This window comes from Bufo gargarizans, chromosome 6 (assembly GCF_014858855.1).
Source record: "Bufo gargarizans isolate SCDJY-AF-19 chromosome 6, ASM1485885v1, whole genome shotgun sequence".
Taxonomy (NCBI): Eukaryota; Metazoa; Chordata; class Amphibia; order Anura; family Bufonidae; genus Bufo; species Bufo gargarizans.
In genome coordinates, this window is record NC_058085.1 from 273,342,360 (window position 1) to 273,364,873 (window position 22,514).

The window sequence follows — 22,514 nt, forward strand, 5'->3', positions numbered from 1 at the left end:
CTACATATCTGATCCTTTTGTTCTCAGATAAGGTGTATAGACACCAAATGGACGGCCCTTCTTCTATCACAAATTTTGGCTGAACGTTCCGGGACTCTTGGACTTCTCACACAGCCTCTGTCTGCTGCACAGAGCCTATATGGAGGCACATGGAGGGCCTCCAGCTGTATTCTAAGGATCCACAGTAGAGTGCTCTATGATATCCTTCCCAAGAAGCAACATGGCACTCAATGTAACAAGGCTTTTTTTTTTTCCATACAGAATTACAATCTAAGGCATTTGGAGGTATTGTATGGTTCTGTATAGCAGAGATGTCATCTTATTGGTCCATCCTACTTTTTGAACCCCATCAATCCATGCACATCTCCTTTTTTAACCTTTATAAAGAAATTTGCAAATGCAGTTACCTATATATGTAGATATTTTCTATTTATCAGTGGGGCTCTTAATACCTAGGCCCCTCAAATTAATTTGTTAATTAGAAATCTCTTTAGTGTTTCCCAAATCATCTAAAAAATCTGAATTACTTTAGAGCCGAGCCTGGTCATGCAAAGTCCAATACAAAACTTGTAGATGCCTCCCTCATTTGTAGATATGGCTTCTCATATGCATGATAGCTATTTCTAATGAAATGAAAGTTACATTACAAACCCGTCTTAAAGGCAGTTGAAAAGCATCTTGATTGCTGCACTTGTATTTGTGGTAATAATACAGTTTCATGTTCTTCTTCTTCTGAATGAAAAAAGAAAGACAGATAAAAAAATATTATCTGGATAAACACCGTTCCATACCCAGGTGTCGTAGGTGTGAATCATGAAAGATCAATATAAGGCCTCATGCACACGACCGTTGTGTGCATCCGTGGCCGTTGTGCCGTTTTCCGTTTTTTTTTTCGCTGACCCATTGACTTTCAATGGGTCCGTGGAAAAATCGGAAAATGCACCGTTTTGCAGCCGAGGCCGTGATCCGTGTATCCTGTCCGTCAAAAAAATATGACCTGTCCTATTTTTTTGACGGACAACGGTTCACGGACCCATTCAAGTCAATGGGTCCGTGAAAGAACACGGATGCACACAAGATTGGCATCCGTGTCCGTGGCCGTAGGTTGCTTTCATACAGACGGATCCGAAGATCCGTCTGCATAAAAGCTTTTTCTGATCTAAGTTTTCACTTCGTGAAAACTCATTTCCGACAGTATATTCTAACACAGAAGCGTTCCCATGGTGATGGGGACGCTTCTAGTTAGAATACACTGCAAACTTTGTACAAGACTGCCCCCTGCTGCCTGGCAGCACCCGATCTCTTACAGGGGGATATGATAGCACAATTAACCCCTTCAGGTGCGGCACCTAAAGGGGTTAATTGTACTCCCCTGTAAGAGATCAGGGCTGCCAGGCAGCAGGGGGCAACCCCCCTCCCCAGTTTGAATATCGTTGGTGGCACAGTGTGCACCCACCATCGCCCCCCCTCCCTCCCTCCCTCTATTGTAATAAATCGTTGGTGGCACAGTGTGCCCCCACCATCGCCCCCCCTCCCTCTCTCTATTGTATTAAATCGTTGGCGGCACAGTGTGCCCCCACCATCGCCCCCCCCCTCCCTCTATTGTATTAAATCGTTGGTGGCACAGTGTGCCAACCACTATCGCCCCCCCCCTCCCTCTATAGCAGTAACATTGGTGGCAGTGTGCGGTCTCCCATTCCCCCCCCCCCCCATCATTGGTGGCAGCGGAGTTCTGATCGGAGTCACAGTTTAATCGCTGGGGCTCCGATCGGTAACCATGGCAACCAGGAAGCTACTGCAGCCCTGGTTGCCATGGTTACTTAGCAATAGTACAACAGTAGAAGATTCATACTTACCTGCTTGCTGCTGCGATGTCTGTGAACGGCCGGGAGCTCCTCCTACTGGTAAGTGACAGTTCTTTAGCAATGCGCCGCACAGACCTTTCACTTACCAGTAGGAGGAGCTCCCGGCCGGACACAGACATCGTGTCCATAATGCGGAACGGACATGTGGACATAAGGACATGGAACGCACATGGAGTAATTAAATTTTTTTTTTGGCCCCATCAAATTCAATGGTTTCACATACAGACGGCAGAAAAAAACAGAATAGACACGTGCATGAGCCCTAACCGTATTTTTCGTCCACATCTGATCCCCATTTTGTGCGGATAGGATACTGACCCATTAATTTCAATGGGTCCACAAATAATGCGGAAAGCACATTGTGTGCTGTCCGCATCCGTATGTCCATTCCGTAGCTCCGCAAAAAAAAAATAGAACATGTCCGATTTACAGACAAGGATAGGCATTATTACAATGGATCTGCAAAAAAAAGAAAGGATGCAGCACAGATGTTACATGGATGTCATCTGTATTTTTTGCAGATCCGCAAAATACATACAGTTATGTGAAAGAGGCCTAAATTAGAGCTGCATGGACATGGTCATGTGACCACAACCCAGAACGGAAGATAGGGGCAATAAAGGTAAAAGAAATACTTTACAGCTTCATAAATGATTATTTTAATGTTGGTGCAAACTGGGAAACCCCTTTAATACACCCCATAATTTGGTCTTTAAATGTTTGTAAGTTAGTTTTGTAGCATAAAAATATGCTTGGGCTGTACCATAGCAATCGGCACCACATGCCCCTGGGGACCAAAGTGGTCACTCTAGTATTAATAATGATTCTCCATGATTTTCCACTACCAGTTGTTTGAGGAGAGAAAACTTACCGTCTTCACACAAAGTTCTTGAGTCAGGACAGTCCATGCTGCCTCTACCATGAAAAAGTCGTCCTAGAGAAACAAACAAAATAAAGATCTACCTCGTTCTCTCTCTAGATGGTTGGATAGTCATAAAAGAGACCTAAGGTTGCGTTCACACATTGTTTTGTAGTTTTTATGGCTTTTTTTTATTTATAGTGTTTTTTTGGAAGACATCTTTTTGCTGTGTCATTTAGGGATAAAACACCAGCTCCAGATGTCACATAGAAGTTTATGGGAAATATTCATAGGATAGACTGTTTTTTTTTCTGTAGTGGTGTATTTTTACCCTTAAAGGATTTGTCTCACTTCATCAAGTGGCATTTATTGTGATAGAAAAATTAATTCAGCCAGTAAAGGAAGCAATATGGACAATCACAATACATTAGTAAGTGGCCGGTATTAACTTTCTCTACAGAATAAATGCTATTTGCTAAAGTGACACAACCCCTTCAAGATGTATTATTTGTTTCTATGGCGTATTTCTCTAATTGTGACATGCACTGGTGTTTTTTCCCCTCAGATTTTTCTCCCATACACCGCCATTGTTTTTTTTATTAAAAAAAATTCAAGAAGGAGCTGACAGAGGAAGCAAGACAAGCAAGGGTGCACAGAGTGGCTTAGGTCAGCATTTCATGGTCCGATGCTCTCTCTTGCCCTGCGCTGCATGAAATGCTCCTACATTCAGGTCCATAAATATTGGGGCATCGACACAATTCTAACATTTATACACCACCACAATGGATTTGAAATGAAACAAACAAGATGTGCTTTAACTGCAGACTGTCAGCTTTAATTTGAGGGTGAACGGTGTAGGAATTACAACAGTTTGTATATGTGCCTCCCACTTGTTAAGGGACCAAAAGTAATGGGACAGAATAATAATCATAAATCAAACTTTCACTTTTTAATACTTGGTTGCAAATCCTTTGCAGTCAATTACAGCCTGAAGTCTGGAACGCATAGACATCACCAGACGCTGGGTTTCATCTCTGGTGATGCTCTGCCAGACCTCTACTGCCAGACGTCTTCAGTTCCTGCTTGTTCATTTGCCTTCAGTTTTGTCTTCAGTAAGTGAAATGCATGCTCAATCAGATTCAGGTCAGGTGACTGACCTGGCCATTGCATAACATTCTACTTCTTTCCCTTAAAAAAGTCTTTGGTTGCTTTTGCAGTATGCTTTGGGTCATTGTCCATCTGCACTGTGAAGCGCCGTCCAATGAGTTCTGAAGCATTTGGCTAAATATGAGCAGAATATATTGCCCAAAACACTACAGAATTCATCCTACTGCTTTTGTCAGCAGTCACATCATCAATAAATACAAGAGAACCTGTTCCATTGGCAGCCATACATGCCCACGCCATGACACTACCACCACCATGCTTCACTGATGAGGTGGTATGCTTAGCATCATGAGCAGTTCCTTTCCTTCTCCATACACTTCTCTTCCCATCACTCTGGTACAAGTTGATCTTGGTCTCATCTGTCCATAGGATGTTGTTCCAGAACTGTGAAGGCTTTTTTAGATGTCGTTTGGCAAACTCTAATCAGGACCTTCCTGTTTTTCAGGTTCACCAATGGTTTACATTTTGTGATGAACCCTTTGTATTCACTCTGGTGAAGTCTTCTCTTTTTTTTTTTTTTTTTTTTTATTGTTTATTTTATTAATTTTCGTCAATGAAAAAGTAATACAGATACAATGTCACATTGCATATCCGTAAGAAGCAATACAAGTACAATGTCATATTGCATAACATCAATATCAAAAATATACATTGGTACACCAAGCATATATTTTGCATCAAAAGCCAATAGGCACATTGAGAGCCAAAACCGCAATAGGCCATAAGACAATTACAATGACACGACACATAAGGGTAAATAAAAAAGGGGAAACAGATAAACTAATGTTCAGAGACCCCTTATTGTAAGTGGTCAAAAGCGTCATCCCATGTCTGCCAAATCTTTGTAAATCTATCAACTGAGTTAGTAATGCATGCAGTTAAATATTCAATTTTCCTAACTTCCCCCACACTGTGTATGAGGTCCAGTCGGGTAGGTGCGTCTGTCCTCAACCAAAACCCTGCAATTAGGCGCCTAGCCGCCGTTAACAGCTGAAGGACTAGAAGCAGGAATTGTTTCTTTAATATTATTTTTGGCATATTCAGTAGGTAAAAAAGAGGTGTGAAAGGAAAATGAATAGCGAGGAGTTGAAAGAGAACCGATCCCACCATTCGATAAGACGCAAAAGATTGGACCTACCGGTCCCTAAACACTTTGTGGAGTATGGACATACTGAGAAAGACCTTAAGTGCATTATTATAGACCAGGTACAGAGGGGTAGGCGAGGTGGCGACCGTACAGTGACCCTTAAGCAACGGGAACTGCGGTGGATACATCGCCTACAGTCACTCAAACCTAAGGGTCTGAATATAGACTTTAAGTGGAATATCATGTAAACTGGGTCCTATTGCGCCTGTGTGGGGTTTCAGTCCGCCAAATTGATTATGTGACCACCTTTGGTGTCAAAATTATATTTATTCTTTTTATTCTCTTTTTAGGACTATTTGGATCCTAAAGTGATATACTCACTCTTCAAGTTATTTCCATGGTGGAAGAAAATGATGGCGGTCGCCTTGGCAACATAAGTATGGAATGGGAGAATGGGGCACACAATTGAATCTTGGTATCACTTTGAAAGAGAAAATGGATAAGTCGTGAATGGAGGAAGTCATGGTTATAGGAGATGTATGGAGGGTAGAAGAAGGCATGTGGGGTTGCAGGGTGTGGACAACATTTTGCGCCCCGCGGGCCTTCGGGTTTATGGGGATGGTCACTTGTGTGGTTCATCCTTATGGACCATACCCCCCTTCCTCCATAAAAACAGAATAAAACAATATATGTGGTGTCCCCTTTAAGGAGTACAATCCTCCGATATTCACGATTTGATATCCTTTTTCATATATATCTTTACATTTTCAGTTTTTTACTATAACCATGAGAATAGTGTGCATGACTTTATCATTCTCCAACTAATTTGTCCCTGATATAGCTTTCACGATCGTGCCCGGATCAACTCCGAAGGCGGCGTGGTGTTGAGGGTAAACACTTCCTGGCTGCCAGGTAACGATTCACGTGACAAAGTCATGTGATCGGGAGGCTGGACAGGGAGATGCTGCCCTCCATTCTGTCGGCTGTGGGGTTGGCGCCGGGATGCGGATGTGCGCATTGGGTTTGACGTCACTTCCGGTTGTGTCTCCCCTTTGTGTACGTCGGTATCCAGGATACCGGGCATGCGCGGTGAGGCTACAGGGACGCCGAGATGCCTGCCATCATTACACTCCACTATGTAAGTTTTTAACCATGCGGTCTTGTACCGCGTAATTAATATACACAGGTGATCACTATAATTGGGCACAAAGCACAAGGCACTTTATGCACTTGGTATTGTCTATCGATTTGTGATTTTTATGAAACGGCACGATGTATGTAAAGATTGTGACCGGCACGCATGTTATATCTACGATCATGATAATATTTTATTGTAATTCACGTTTTTATACTTGATATGACTATATTGTTGTCAATTACTGTGTTAATTGACCCACTAAGCATTGTGGGTATAAATGTAAATGCTGTGACATCACTGTTATGCTTGAGAAAGACTGCAATGAGCAGTTGAAACGTCGCACAGGGGAAATAAAGAGGGTCGTTTTTTCACCGTATCTTGGAGTGCTGCCTCTTCTTTGAAAAATCTATAACAAATTGACCCGACAGCCTAAGGTCAGAGGATTTTTGCACTCGGCTCCATCTGTTAAGTAGTGCTGCTGCTATTTTCTTTGTGTTTTATCAACTGAGTTAGTAATGCATGCAGTTAAATATTCAATTTTCCTAACTTCCCCCACACTGTGTATGAGGTCCAGTCGGGTAGGTGCGTCTGTCCTCAACCAAAACCCTGCAATTAGGCGCCTAGCCGCCGTTAACACCTGAAGGACTAGAAGCAGGAATTGTTTCTTTAATATTATTTTTGGCATATTCAGTAGGTAAAAAACAGGTGTGAAAGGAAAATGGATAGCGAGGAGTTGAAAGAGAACCGATCCCACTATTCTCCAAAAGGGCACAATCACAGGGCATTCCCAAAAAATGTGAAGGTGAGTCCCCTCACCTATCATACACCTCTAACATCTATCAGAGGTATCTCGGTTAAAGTGTTTTAATAGTTGTGGCGTATGATACCAAAACATAAGCACTTTATATGTGTTTTCCCTATATGTAACACACGAAGACGACTTCGCTGCTCGCTCCCATATCTGTTTCCAATCTGCACACGTTATAGGATGGCCTAGAATTGTTTCCCATTTAGTCATATAGGAATGAGTAACAGAGGAGCATGATAGGATAAGATAAATATCTGATATGAGACCCCGCGGTGTAACCTGCATTTTACATCGTTTTTCAAATGGTGAGGGGGTTGACACCTTCAATGAGTGAAAGAGGCCCGAAAAGAAATGGCAAATCTGCACATATTGAAACCTAGAAGACTCCGGTAATTGATGCAAGGATCGCACCTCATCAAATGATAATAAACCCAGAGTCCTATAGTTTACAACATCCGCAAATCTAAACAGTTTCTTAGGAAACCATATTTTAAGAAAAGCTGTGTGCATTCCCAATGTAAATAGTGGATTATACAGAAAGGAGATCATAGAAAATGTTTCCGACGCAAGCGAAAACAATCTATTGCATCTCAACCATATGTTACAGGTAAAGGACATGGGACCTAATAGCTCAGGTCTAAGTGAAGGTTGCAGGGAACACCAAATGAGCGAGTTCGGATGTATCGGGGCTATCCACAACTTTTCTATTTCCATCCATCTGGAGTATGCATATAAGTTGGACCAAGCTGGCAGTCTTCTAAGATGTGTAGCCCAGTAATACTTTTTGATATCCGGAACTGCCAATCCTCCTTGAGTTTTAGGTGACATTAAAATTGAGCAAGCTATACGATGCCTCTTTCCATTCCAGATGAACCTGAGTATACATGATTGAAAATCACGCAGCTCCTTCTCAGGAACAGGAATTGGGAGAGTTTCAAACAAATACAGCAATTTAGGCAAAATATTCATCTTGACTGATGCTATACGGCCCAGTAAGGAAATGGGAAAAGGCATCCATTCAATCAGCAAGGCTTTAAGTTTTCGGAACATAGATGGAAAATTTTGAGCGTACAGCGAAGAATAAGTAGGGGTTAAATTTACCCCCAAATATCTCAGGGATGTTTCTGTCCATTGAAAGTGAAAGTTAGACTTTAAGGTGATCAGGGGGAGAGCTTCCGTTTTTGTGGCATTCATTTTAAAACCAGATATCCCACCATAAGTCTCTAATAGTTTAAAAAGGTTGGGGAGCGAAATATGCAAGTCAGTCAATGTTAGTAGAATATCATCAGCGAATAGTGAAATTTGAATTCAACTGTATTCACTGTAATCCCATGGATATCAGGGTGAGAACGTATGGCCGCCGCCAGGGGTTCTATGCATAGAACGAAAAGCAAAGGGGATAGTGGACATCCTTGGCGCGTACCATTTTTTATAGGGAAAGGCAGGGAATGAGCATGTTTCATTTTCACCGTCGCTGAAGGTTGGGCATATAAAACACGGAGGGCTGTAAGGAAGGGGCCTCTCAAACCAAAAGCCTCCATGGCAGAGAACATAAAAGGCCAACCTAAGCGATCAAACGCTTTCTCCGTGTCCAGACTTAGCAACAAAGCTGAGTCTCCGCGTCTATTCATGATGTCAATTAGATCAAAGGTGCGCCTTGTATTATCTCCGCCCTGTCGGTCTCGAACTAAGCCCACTTGGTCCTTATGTGTCAGTTGGGGCAACCAGTCTGAAAGTCGGTTAGCCAAAGTTTTCGTGAAAAATTTCAAATCCGAATTAAGAAGTGCAATGGGCCTATAATTTCCACATTCTAGGGGATCTTTACCCGGTTTAGGTATTAATGTTATATAGGAATGTGACATTGAAGTGGGTACTGGGGACTCTTGTAAAAAGGAGTTGAACACGAGTGTCATGCGCGGCAGAAGAATGTCGGAAAATGTTGCATAGTAAATGTATGGTAGACCATCTGGCCCAGGGGCTTTATTATTGGGCAGTTGTTTCAGTACCTCCTGCAATTCCTCTACAGTAATAGGAGCATTCAATGAGGCAAGAGCTTCTCCAGTCAGTTGAGGGAGGTTGCATTCAGAAAGAAAGGAATCTAGGAGGAGCCGACTTCGCCCTGGATCAGATGGAAGTTGTTGTGGGATAGAGTAAAGCATCTTGTAATAGTCCTGAAATAAGTTGGAGATGACCTCCGGATCATATACTATTGCACCATAATTTCGCCTCATAGCAGTCGGAGTGCTTATAGTGCTAGACTCCCGAAGCTGTCGAGCCAAGAGGGTGTGTGGTTTGTTCCCCCACATATAAAATCTTTGTCGCGAGTAAAGTAATTTTTTCTAAGATTTATAAAACATTAGTTCCCTCAATCTGGCACGCAGAATGATAATGCCTCTAAGCAAGGGTCGCGAGCATCAGGATTCTAGCATTCTCTCTAAGTCCTTCAGCTGCGAGGTGATAACACGTTGTTGCATAGTACGATCTTTTTTTAATCGAGACCCCATGGCTATACATGTGCCCCTAAAGACTGCCTTGTGGGCTTTCCATATCACAGATATAGGGGGACCAGAGGACTGGTTTAAGGTAAAGTATTCTGAAAGGCCCTCCCGCAACCCCTGTCTAAGAGGCAGCTGATGTAAAAAGGACTCATTAAGCCGCCAATGGCAAAGTCTAGAGTGGTAACCTGAAGTTTTAATGTCAATTGTAACTGGTGCATGGTCAGACCAAGATATAGGCCCTATGTCAGCATCTGCAAGCATCCTTAGAATTGGGACATTACCAAAAAAGTAGTCTATACGGGAATGCGTATTATGTGGGTGTGAGAAGAAAGAAAATACTTTTGCAGTGAGATAGTTAATTCTCCACAGGTCATATAATTCGAATTTTCTAATAAGACGCCTAAAAAGACGTGAGTTCCGACATTGGTCTCTAGTGGGTGGTCTATTCTGAAGTGTTAATCTATCTAGACGTTCGGAAAAGGAGAGATTAAAGTCTCCCCCTATTAGTAATGCAGCTGGGAGCAACTTAGATAATTTCAAAAACACCTTATTAAGAAAAGGGATTTGAGCAGTATTCGGAGCGTAGAGATTGCACAATACATGCGGGCTACCATTGAGTGTGGCTTTTAGTATAATATACCTGCCAGCAGGGTCAATAATAGTGTCTTCCACCTGTAAAGGGCAACCAGCAGACATGAGAATGGCAACACCTGCCGTCTTCCTCCCAGAGGTAGCAGATTATATACGAGGGAATAAATATTGCGCAAACTTGAAAGAGCCCTGGTGATCAAAGTGGGTCTCCTGGAGAAAAACTATGTCAGCTTTTTGAGACTTGCACTCAGTAAGTGCCAAGCGTCTCTTCACATTAGAGTTAAGACCTTTTTACATTAAGTGATACATACTTAACCATTTTCAAAACATGGGATAAATGTACTTGCTATGTGGCTACCATAGATCCTCCTCAAGGACAACGCCAGAGATGAAGACACTTTAATGCGTTCAGTCGTTTGTGGACTGGGATCCAGAGACCTGAATATAAAAAACATTAAAAAAAAGACACAAGAGGGAAGGGGGGGAGACACAAGACCATACAAACATTAAAGATACACCATACGTATCAGAACATTGGGTGCTGTCACCCAGAGACAGATCGGTAAGTAGCAACCAATAATAATAATATCAGCAAACTGCCATCCCTCCACCTCAGCTAACAAAAGCTGGGGGGAGAGGGCGAAACTACCGGTCTGCTTAGTGGAAGCATGACTGGACTGGCACAGGATGGGCCAGGTTACAAAGCCGATTAAAACTTGAAAGAACCAAAGAATTGAACAATAAACCAATTCTGCAATCATAGGAACTTAAACAAAGAACCATAAGGCCGTCGCCTCCCGGCGAGTAAAAACATTAGGAGATATAAATTGAGCAAATGATGTCCATACAGCAATCATGGGGGATCATCTTGTGGCTCACGTGAGGGGGTCCCTCCAGCAGGGGACGATCTTCTCCTCTTTTGTCTGGTAGGTTGCCAAATTGGACCCAGGGCAGGCTGTGGATCCGGTAGTTCCCAATCCGTAATGGATGGAGTCTCAATGCCCAAAGCAGCACCAAAATCAGGGAGGTCTGCATGCTGACGTAAGATGGAGGATCTGCCATTTTTCGGAACTATTAGTGCAAACGGGAACCCCCATCTATAGGGCGTCTTCTTCTCCTTTAGCAGTTGCAATAAGGGTTGTAAAACTCTTCTTTTCTGAAGTGTCCACCAAGATAGATCCTGGTACAAGTGAACAGAAGCGCCATGAAAGTCAATGGAGCGTAATTCCCTGGCTTTGGACATAATGTTTTCCTTTGTCTGAAAATCATGCACACAGCAAATGACGTCTCTGGGCTGCGAGGAAGAGGACTTAGGTCGCAATGCTCTGTGAGCCCTATCCAATTTGATAAGCTGGGGTGGTTGAGTGCCTAATATAGCATTAAAAAGCTCAGATAATATTTCCTGCAGATATTCTTCAGCAGAGGCTTCAGGCAAACCCTGCACATGAATGTTATTTCTGCGTCCCCTGTTATCCAGGTCTTCTAGATGACGTGCATTGTCCCTGATGACTTGGGATTGAGAAGCAATAACAGACTGTAAATGTGCAACACTTCTACGGGTGTCATCATGGTCTATTTCAATAGTGTCCATGCAATCTGCTAAATGCTTTAAATCCTGCCTCAAAGATGAGATTTCAGATTTGCAGGCATTTCTGACTTCTGAGACCAGCATCTTAAAATCTTCCTTGGTAGGCAAATGCTGTAAAGTTTGCTGCAATATTGCAGAGCCCTGGGTAGGTTGCAGAAAGTCTTCTTCTCCCTCGTCCACATATTCATTCCCTTGCTCCCAGTTGGCAGCTTCTCCCCCCTCTCCCCTCTTTTGAGACATTTGGCTAGGGATATCATCAGAGGATTCGGCCCAGTCCCGCCGCTTCTGGGACGGAGTGGCCACTTGCTTAGCCTGCTTAACTGCCGATTTTGGCGGCATAATGGCGGTAGTGTCTCCCGCTGAATAGAACCCCTCTTTCGCTTCTGTGGGATTCAGCTGTATCCTCTCAGCGCTGCTGGGTAGGAAAGCCTTTGCTAATGGGGACAGGGAGGAGGTAGGAAGCCGTTTGGCTGAAGTGCAGCTTGTACCTGATGGCGGCTGTGCGCGCGTCTCCTCACTCCTACACGCGTCGGAGGCCTGAGGTGGAAGCAGGCCGCGGCCAGACGGGACCGTGTGGAGAGGACGGCTCAGGTATGAATCGAGCGTCGTATTCACCCAGGTGGACGATCGGGATGAGCTGGAGGGCTTGCCCGGTAATTTTTTCCCCATGTGCTGCGCTGGAACGGCCGGAGAATCTCCTTTAGCAGCTAATGGCGGCGGAGCGCAGCCTTCACGCGGCCATTCCTGAAGACGTCCAGGCCACGCCCCGAAGTCTTCTCTTTATTGTTGACTTTGACACACATACACCTACCTCCTGGAGAGTGTTCTTGATCTGGCCAACTGTTGTGAAGGGTGTTTTCTTCACCAGGGAAAGAATTCTTCGGTCACCCACCACAGTTGTTTTCCATGGTCTTCCGGGTCTTTTGGTGTTGCTGAGCTCACCAATACGTTCCTTCTTTTTAAGAATGTTTCAAACAGTTGTTTTGGCCACGCCTAATGTTTTTGCTATCTCTCTGATGGGTTTGTTGGTTTTTTTCAGCCTAATAATGGCTTGCTTAACTGATAGTGACAGCTCTTTGGATCTCATCTTGAGAGTTGACAGCAACAGATTCCAAATGCAAATAGCACACTTGAAATGAACTCTGGACCTTTTTATCTGCTCATTGTAATTGGGATAATGAGGGAATAACACCTGGCCATGGAACAGCTGAGAAGCCAATTGTCCCATTACTTTTGGTCCCTTAACAAGTGGGAGGCATATATGCAAACTGTTTTAATTCCTACATCGTTCACCTGATTTGGATGTAAATACCCTCAAATTAAAGCTGACGTTCTGCAGTTAAAGCACATCTTGTTCGTTTCATTTCAAATCCATTGTGGTGTTGTATTGAGCCAAAAATTTTAGAATTGTGTTGATGTCCCAATATTTATGGACCTGACTGTATGTTCATCTCAGAGGGGCTGTTTAGAAGGGGATATGTCCAGACCAGAAGTAAAGTGCTCCCTGGACAAAGTTAGAGACAGACCAGATTACAAAGTGAAGTACAGCATAAAGAGGAAGCTGAGTTCTATAGCAACCCTGTCAGCACAGCAGTGTCAGAGAATGACTGATGCAGCAAAGAGGAGTTTGCCTGCCACAGTTAATGCCAAAGCCTTCTGGGAACCAAGACAAAGCCTGAAACTTTGGAGAAACGTTTATTGAAAGTAAAGCTGTTATCAACTTTATCACAAGGTCTGGACTCAAATTATGCTTCATCCCCTACAACAAAATCCCCTTTGCTCTGCTTCGGACAATAACACCTGGGTTCCAGCGTATCCAGTTAGGAGCACTGTGACACGTGCACTAACATTGAGGGGCATTTAGGCCACCCTACACCACTCTGGCATTCCTACACCTGGGTACCACCATATCCCTAATAGGGGCCCTGTGCCCTTGTTGCTTCACTGCAACTGGCGTCATGACAAACGTTTGCTTTAAGGGACCCATGGCCGTTGCCCCCTCCCCCGTCCATTGCAGATAGATGATAGATAGATAGATAGATAGATAGATAGATACTGTATAAAACATACCTTCTTCATGCAAAGGATGACTATTCATTCTGTCTTTACAATGAAAGAGGCGGCCTTATAAAAAATTAAAAACACATAAATTACGAAAATTTCTCTCTTAGGCTTAGTTCACACGTCAGTGGAGATCTTTCCCTTACTTCATCTCTGTGTAGCATTCACTCCTGGTTTTGGTTCACAATCACTGATGGAAATCACTGACCAAATTACAGAAGAGAGAACCAGGCCTTACGGTGCCCATACACAGTGTAGTTCAGCTGCGAGATCTTCAAGCGGATTATCGCTAATTGCTGGCCGCACCTGTACTTGCCACATTGCTGCTGTACAAGTGCAGTTCAGCATTTAGATCCCAAAGCCTGAACGCAAAAGGTACAGGCACCCTTTCTCTCTATGTATATGTTTAGATAGATAGATAGATAGATAGATAAGAGATGTATAGATAGACAGATAGATAGGAGATAGATAGATAGATAGATAGATAGATAGATAGATAGATAGATAGATGAAACAAAGAGCAACATCAGAACAGCAAACTTGTAAGTGTGGGTGCAATCCATCTTGTACAACAGGTGGTGAAGTCCACAGGTAAATCCAAATGAAAATGATGAGGCAGCACTCCAAAAGCAGAGATAAGGTGTGAGACCCTTTAATATCCCTTGTGCAACATTTCATCCCATTAATTGGGCCCTTTGTCAAGCAAACAGATTATGTCAAATACAAGTATATATATCCATAGTGCTTGGTGACAACATAATTACATGATTAATTGCCAATAATCCAAATTGTGTAAAATTTTATACAAAACGTGATTCAAAATAAATGACAGTAATATCAAAAGTGCTACAACATGATTGGTACATAATGCATGTCGTCCAGCAAAAACTCGATAATGTACAAAGTAATAATAAAGCAGTAAATAATTGACCAGCAGCTGTGGAGAAGTGAATTGTGTATATTAAAAGGGGAGCAACAGCTGGGTTAAATAAACTTAATAACAAAACATCTACTACCTCGTTGGTGGTTCCAGTTTGAGCCAGTCACAAACCATCGCCCGCCGAGACACGGGTCACGTGACCCAGGCGCGTCATCATGTGACTGATATCACGTGAGCGCTTCCTAGGAAAAGCGTCTGCATCTGGGGGAGGATTCTAAGAAATGCAAACTGATGTGGCGATACTGGGACATTAAAGAACAAATCAAAACCAAGCAGAATCTGCCAGAGAGTGAAGATAGTATCTACATTGTGTACAAAACACAAATGTTGGGGACATTATGAAAAAGTAAGTATGTGAGTTCCAGCACAATGTAAATAATAAGACTGAGAGGGAGATGTTGAACATGATCAATGTCCAAACAACTCCCACTCACTATATATATACACTCACCTAAAGAATTATTAGGAACACCATACTAATACGGTGTTGGACCCCCTTTTGCCTTTAGAACTGCCTTAATTCTACGTGGCATTGATTCAACAAGGTGCTGATAGCATTCTTTAGAAATGTTGGCCCATATTGATAGGATAGCATCTTGCAGTTGATGGAGATTTGAGGGATGCACATCCAGGGCACGAAGCTCCCGTTCCACCACATCCCAAAGATGCTCTATCGGGTTGAGATCTGGTGACTGTGGGGGCCATTTTAGTACAGTGAACTCATGGTCATGTTCAAGAAACCAATTTGAAACTATTCGAGCTTTGTGACATGGTGCATTATCCTGCTGGAAGTAGCCATCAGAGGATGGGTACATGGTGGTCATGAAGGGATGGACATGGTCAGAAACAATGCTCAGGTAGCCCGTGGCATTTAAACGATGGCCAATTGGCACTAAGGGGCCTAAAGTGTGCCCAGAAAACCTCCACCACACCATTACACCACCACCACCAGCCTGCACAGTGGTAACAAGGCATGATGGATACATATTCTCATTCTGTTTATGCCAAATTCGGACTCTACCATTTGAATGTCTCAACAGAAATTGAGACTCATCAGACCAGGCAACATTTTTCCAGTCTTCAACAAACTCCAATTTTGGTGAGCTCGTGCAAATTGTAGCCTCTTTTTCCTATTTGTAGTGGAGATGAGTGGTACCCGGCAGGGTCTTCTGCTGTTGTAGCCCACCTTTCTTTCCCTTTCTGACATTCAGTTTGGAGTTCAGGAGATTGTCTTGACCAGGACCACAACCCTTCATGCATTGAAGCAACTGCCATGTGATTGGTTGACTAGATAATCACATTAATGAGAAATAGAACAGGTGTTCCTAATAATTCTTTAGTTGAGTGTATATAAAGGAGACAACTGGTTTGGGTGTGCAAAAGTGCCACTGACCATGGCTACATCTGCACCACCTGCTATGGTGCCAAGGAAGAAGGGCACAATTCCTTGTCCATCCCCAAGGGACCAAATTCTCATCCCAAACTCCCTATATGAAAAGTACATACACCAATAAAAGGTGGTTACGCACATTAGGAACCCTGGAAGGCAAAATATAATATGGTAGAACTAGATAGCTGAAATATATAAGGTGTATTGTTCTCATAGTAGCTCCCAGAAAGCCAGACCAGAATAACAGAGAAAATATAATCTAATGCCAAGGGTCACAAAATGGAACCATCGGGATGTAGAGATGACTAGATGACAAAGATGATGTGATTTGAAAAAGAAAAAGGGTAGATTAGTAACTTAGTAGAAAATGATATAGATGACATCAGTCATGATATCCTACAGGTTGTCATGATGTGAATATTAAACTACACTGGACTGTAGCAGATCCCTGTATCTCACTCACAGACCCTCCACTTGAACTCAGCGTTTAAGCCCTTAGGTTTAAGGGTCTGTAAATAATGAATCCTTTGGAGCTCCCTCTGCTTGAGAATTAGTTCTCTATCACCCCTCTTCGTAACGGTGGAACATGATCAATGATTCTAAATTTCAAATCTTTTTCTTTGTGTCCGGACTCAACAAAATGTTTAGGAACTGGTAAGTCTTTCCTTTTTTGTCGAATGGTGCATTTATGTTGATTTAATCTTGTCTTCAAGTCCCAAATGGTCTCTCCAACATACAGGGAGTGCAGAATTATTAGGCAAGTTGTATTTTTGAGGATAAATTTTATTATTGAACAACAACCATGTTCTCAATGAACCCAAAAAAACTCATTAATATCAAAGCTGAATATTTTTGGAAGTAGTTTTTAGTTTGTTTTTAGTTTTAGCTATTTTAGGGGGATATCTGTGTGTGCAGGTGACTATTACTGTGCATAATTATTAGGCAACTTAACAAAAAACAAATATATACCCATTTCAATTATTTCTTTTTACCAGTGAAACCAATATAACATCTCAACATTCACAAATATACATTTCTGACATTCAAAAACAAAACAAAAACAAATCAGTGACCAATATAGCCACCTTTCTTTGCAAGGGCACTCAAAAGCCTGCCATCCATGGATTCTGTCAGTGTTTTGATCTGTTCACCATCAACATTGCGTGCAGCAGCAACCACGGCCTCCCAGACACTGTTCAGAGAGGTGTACTGTTTTCCCTCCTTGTAAATCTCACATTTGATGATGGACCACAGGTTCTCAATGGGGTTCAGATCAGGTGAACAAGGAGGCCATGTCATTAGATTTTCTTCTTTTATACCCTTTCTTGCCAGCCACGCTGTGGAGTACTTGGACGTGTGTGATGGAGCAGTGTCCTGCATGAAAATCATGTTTTTCTTGAAGGATGCAGACTTCTTCCTGTACCACTGCTTGAAGAAGGTGTCTTCCAGAAACTGGCAGTAGGACTGGGAGTTGAGCTTGACTCCATCCTCAACCCGAAAAGGCCCCACAAGCTCATCTTTGATGATACCAGCCCAAACCAGTACTCCACCTCCACCTTGCTGGCGTCTGAGTCGGACTGGAGCTCTCTGCCCTTTACCAATCCAGCCACGGGCCCATCCATCTGGCCCATCAAGACTCACTCTCATTTCATCAGTCCATAAAACCTTAGAAAAATCAGTCTTGAGATAATCCTTGGCCCAGTCTTGACGTTTCAGCTTGTGTGTCTTGTTCAGTGGTGGTCGTCTTTCAGCCTTTCTTACCTTGGCCATGTCTCTGAGTATTGCACACCTTGTGCTTTTGGGCACTCCAGTGATGTTGCAGCTCTGAAATATGGCCAAACTGGTGGCAAGTGGCATCTTGGCAGCTGCACGCTTGACTTTTCTCAGTTCATGGGCAGTTATTTTGCGCCTTGGTTTTTCCACACGCTTCTTGCGACCCTGTTGACTATTTTGAATGAAACGCTTGATTGTTCGATGATCACGCTTCAGAAGCTTTGCAATTTTAAGAGTGCTGCATCCCTCTGCAAGATATCTCACTATTTTTGACTTTTCTGAGCCTGTCAAGTCCTTCTTTTGACTCATTTTGCCAAAGGAAAGGAAGTTGCCTAATAATTATGCACACCTGATATAGGGTGTTGATGTCATTAGACCACACCCCTTCTCATTACAGAGATGCATATCACCTAATATGCTTAATTGGTAGTAGGCTTTCGAGCCTATGCAGCTTGGAGTAAGACAACATGCATAAAGAGGATGATGTGGTCAAAATACTAATTTGCCTAATAATTCTGCACTCCCTGTAGAGTAGGCCACATGGGAGATATACTTACTTGTGACAGTACATTTGTGGTGTATCAAAATGTGTACCCAGGGTGGGGTGAATTTATCTATTACCTTTCAACATATATGTGCAGTTCACACAATTCAAACAGTGATAACATCCCATCCTTTTAAAACCCGATGTACTGTATGTCTGTACCTTCTTTTTCACAATGACATCGGCTTTGTGAAGTTTATCGCGCAAATTCGGAGGGCGTCGGTATGACATGAGTGGAGGAACAGTGAGTTCATTAATATGTTTGAGATTACTAGTTAAATTAGGCCACTATTTTCTAATGATGTTGTTGATGTGGTTGCTTTGCTCTGAGTAGGTAGACACAAAGGGAATGCGTGCTAAAGGAGACTTTTTCCCAGTGACAGCAATATTTTGTGGTTTGAGTGTATTTGTGAGATGTTTAGCAATAAGAGTTGAGGGATAACCTCTATTTTTAAATTTGCTAACCATTTGCTGATACCTTACGAGACGTTGTTTAGAGTCCTGTACTATGCGTTTGATTCTAAAAAAATTACTATGAGGTAATGAGTCAAAGGTGGACCGAGGGTGACAGCTCTCATACCTCAAGAACTTCTTACAATCTGTGGGCTTGGTGTAAAGGTCAGTGCACAACTTATCACCCCTCACATATACTGTGGTATCAAGAAATTATACCTGTTCCATAGAGTAAGTCAAAGTAAAGGTGATGTCTGGGTCAATCTGATTCCTGTAATGCAGCTACATTTCCAGTCCAAATTAGGAAGATATTGTGGATGTATCGCCACCACCCCAACACATGGTTGAAGTGATGGGGCACATAGACGTACTCCTCCTCTAGAACTGCCATTAAAATATTTGCGTACGTAGACGCCACGTTGGGCCCCATCACGGTCCCACGTAGTTGTAAATTAAAATGGTTTACAAATTAAAAATAATTATGACGCAGAACTAAGTTAAGCAGGTGGAGAATTAAATGCATAGTCCAGGACCCTAAACAACATCCCGTAAGGTATCAGCAAATGGTTAGCAAATTTAAAAATAGAGGTTATCCCTCAACTGTTATTGCTAAACATCTCACAAATACACTCAAACCACAAAATATTGCTGTCACTGAGAAACAGTCTCCTTTAGCACGCATTCCCTTTGTGTCTACCTACTCAGAGCAAAGCAACTACATCAGCAACATCGTTAGAAAACAGTGGCCTATTTTAACTAGTAATCTCAAACATATTAATGAACTCACTGTTACCCCACTCATGTCATACCGACGCCCTCCGAATTTTGCGTGACAAACTTGTCAAAGCCGATGTCATTGTGAAAAAGAAGTTACAGACATACATCGGGTCTAAAAGGATGGGAAGATATCACTGTTTGAATTGTGTGAACTGCACATATATGTTGAAGGGTGATAGATAAATTCACCCCACCCTGGGTACACATTTTGATATACGTCATTTTCTTACTTGTGACAGTACATTTGTGGTGTATCTCGAAGACAAGATTAAATCAACATAGATACACCATTCGACAAAAAAGGAAATACTTACCAATTCCTAAACATTTTGTTGAATCCAGACACAAAGAAAAAGATTGGAAATTTAGAATCATTGATCATGTTCCACCGTTACGAAGAGGGGGTGATAGAGAACTAATTCTCAAGCAGAGGGAGCTCCAAAGGATTCATCATTTACAGACCCTTAAACCTAAGGGCTTAAACGCTGAGTTCAAGTGGAGCCTCTGTGAGTGAGATACAGGGATCTGCTACAGTCCAGAGTAGTTTAATATCCACATCATGACAACCTGTAGGATATCATGAATGATGTCATCTATATCATTTTCTACTAAGTTACAAATCTTTTCTTTTTCTTTTTAGAATCACGTCATCTTTGTCATCTTTGTCATCTCTACATCCTGATGGTTCCATTTTGTGACCCTTGGCATTATATTATATTTTCTCTGTTATTCTGGTCTGGCTTTCTGGGAGCTACTATGAGAGCAATACACCTTATATACTGTATTTCAGCTATCTGGTTCAACCATATTATATTTTGCCTTCAAGGGTTCCTAATGTGCGTTACCACCTTTTTTTGGTGTATGTACTTTTCATATAGGGAGTTTAGGATGAGAATTTGGTCCCTTGGGGATGGACAAGGATTTGTGCCCTTCTTCCTTGGCACCATAGCAGGTGGTGCAGATGTAGCCATGGTCAGTGGCACTGTTGCACACCCAATTCCGTTGTCTCATATATATATATATATATATATATATATATATATATAGTGAGTGGGAGTTGTTTGGACATTGATCATGTTCAACATCTCCCTCTCGGTCTTATTATTTACATTGTGCTGGAGCCCACATATTTACTTTTTAATAATGTCCCCAACATTTGTGTTTGTACACAATGTAGATACTCTCTTCACTCTCTGGCTAATTCTGCCTGGTTTTGATTTGTTCTTTAATGTCCCAGTATCGCCACATCAGTTTGCATTTCTTAGAATTTTTGTTTATATGTACTTGCCGTTGGGTCATGTGACTGTTACTGCCTGTGTGCACCCGTGACAGTCTTTCCCCTCCATCCCCCAGAAGACATGGCCGCGTTTCCTAGGAAGTGCTAACGTGATATCAGTCACATGATAACGCGCCTGGGTCACGCAACCCACGTCTTAGCGGGCAATGGTTTGTGACTGTGCGTACGCCGGAGCATGCGCAGTAGCATGCCCTGAACGCTATGGCTCACACTGGAACCACCAATGAGGTAGTAGATGTTTTGTTATTAAGTTTATTCAAACCAGCTGCTGCTCCCTTTTTAATATACACAATTCACTTCTCCACAGCGGGTGTCAATTGGTCAGTTATGCACTGTGCACTTTATTATTACTTTGTACATTATCGATTTTTTACTGGACGACATGTATTATGTACCAATCATATTGTAACACTTTTGATATTACTGTCATGTATTTTGAATCACGTTTTGTATAAAATTTGACACTATTGGGATTATTGGCAATTAATCATGTAATCATGTTGTCACCAAGCACTATGGAAATATATATACTTGTATTTGACATCATTTGTTTGCTTGACAAAGACCCCAATGAGTTGGGCTGAAACGTTTCACAAGGGATACATAAAGGGTCTCACACCTTATCTCTACGTTTGGAGCGCTGCCTCATCATTTTCGTTTAGATAGATAAATAGATAATACATAGATTTCTATATGTTCTAAATTAAAAATCAGTAAGTCAATTACCTATTTTGAAAATGTCAAGGAGAGATGATCTGGAATTTCCTGCAGTAAAAAAAGAATGCATAAAATATGCTGCACAGCTGTACTTTCCCCTTCTTACACCATTTAGTGAAAATGCAGGAGCTGTGTTTTTTACCAGTCAGCAAATATGAACAAAGCTGAATTGTTCAACATGTACTAAAAGCTTTTTATAAGAAAATCACATAGCAAAACAGAATTTGTAGGATAATTTTCAGGCATTTGCTGACTACCTCTAGGTGTTCTGCAGGTGTTTACAGGGTTGAATGAGATGGACAGAAACAGTGCTACTCCTGTCCGTGGTCTACTTCACATCCCAGAATTAAAAAGAACATTTGACAGTGCTCTTAGATGCTTTTGCATAGTCTTTAAAAGCTCAGATGTTTGCACTGTGGATCTCTCCTTTTTCCTAACTTTCTAACAGGACATTTTTTATCTGCCATCATGTTACATATACAGTAGAGCTGCAGTCCGGTCTTGGTCACTCTGTCTACAAGCCTTCTACCTCTCAACACTCTAGCCTTCTTTGTCTTTCCCTTTTACATTGCAGAGAGATTGTCTGCTCGAATGAGTGCAGATGCTGCTGTAAGTACACAACCTGAAAATGACCTCTACAGATAGCATGTTAGTCTCTGTTTAGATGAGTAATACTTGCTGTAGCTGTATTTGATTCTTCATTTCATGTGTAGCTAGCTAACTCTTTCTCCTTGAGGAGGAAGTTATTTTAGTCTCCTCTTGTGATAAACTGCAAGGGTGCCTTCACACACGGCATATTTTGTGGCAGAAAATTCTGTGACTGAAAATCTGTTCCATTCATTTGAATGAGGAAGCAAGCACATAGATTTCTGCAGGCCCCATGAACAAGAGTGGTACTTGTTGGGAAGAAAGCAGCTATTTCTTTCAACTCATACAAAACCATGTAAAGTGTTAAATAAAA

At 42.2% G+C, this 22,514-nt stretch overlaps 1 protein-coding gene across 1 annotated transcript in view; it reads right to left on the bottom strand.

Annotated features, from left to right (window-relative positions):
- Positions 1–22,514, bottom strand: part of LOC122941307 — a 162,240-nt gene that overhangs the window by 128,083 nt on the left and 11,643 nt on the right. Inside the window, exons 5-8 of the mRNA XM_044298430.1 lie at positions 21,563–21,601; positions 13,672–13,725; positions 2,737–2,799; positions 652–732 (exon numbers count right to left, since the gene is read on the bottom strand). Of these exons, the coding sequence (XP_044154365.1) occupies positions 652–732; positions 2,737–2,799; positions 13,672–13,725; positions 21,563–21,601 (237 nt within the window). The remainder of the gene's footprint in view (positions 1–651; positions 733–2,736; positions 2,800–13,671; positions 13,726–21,562; positions 21,602–22,514) is intronic.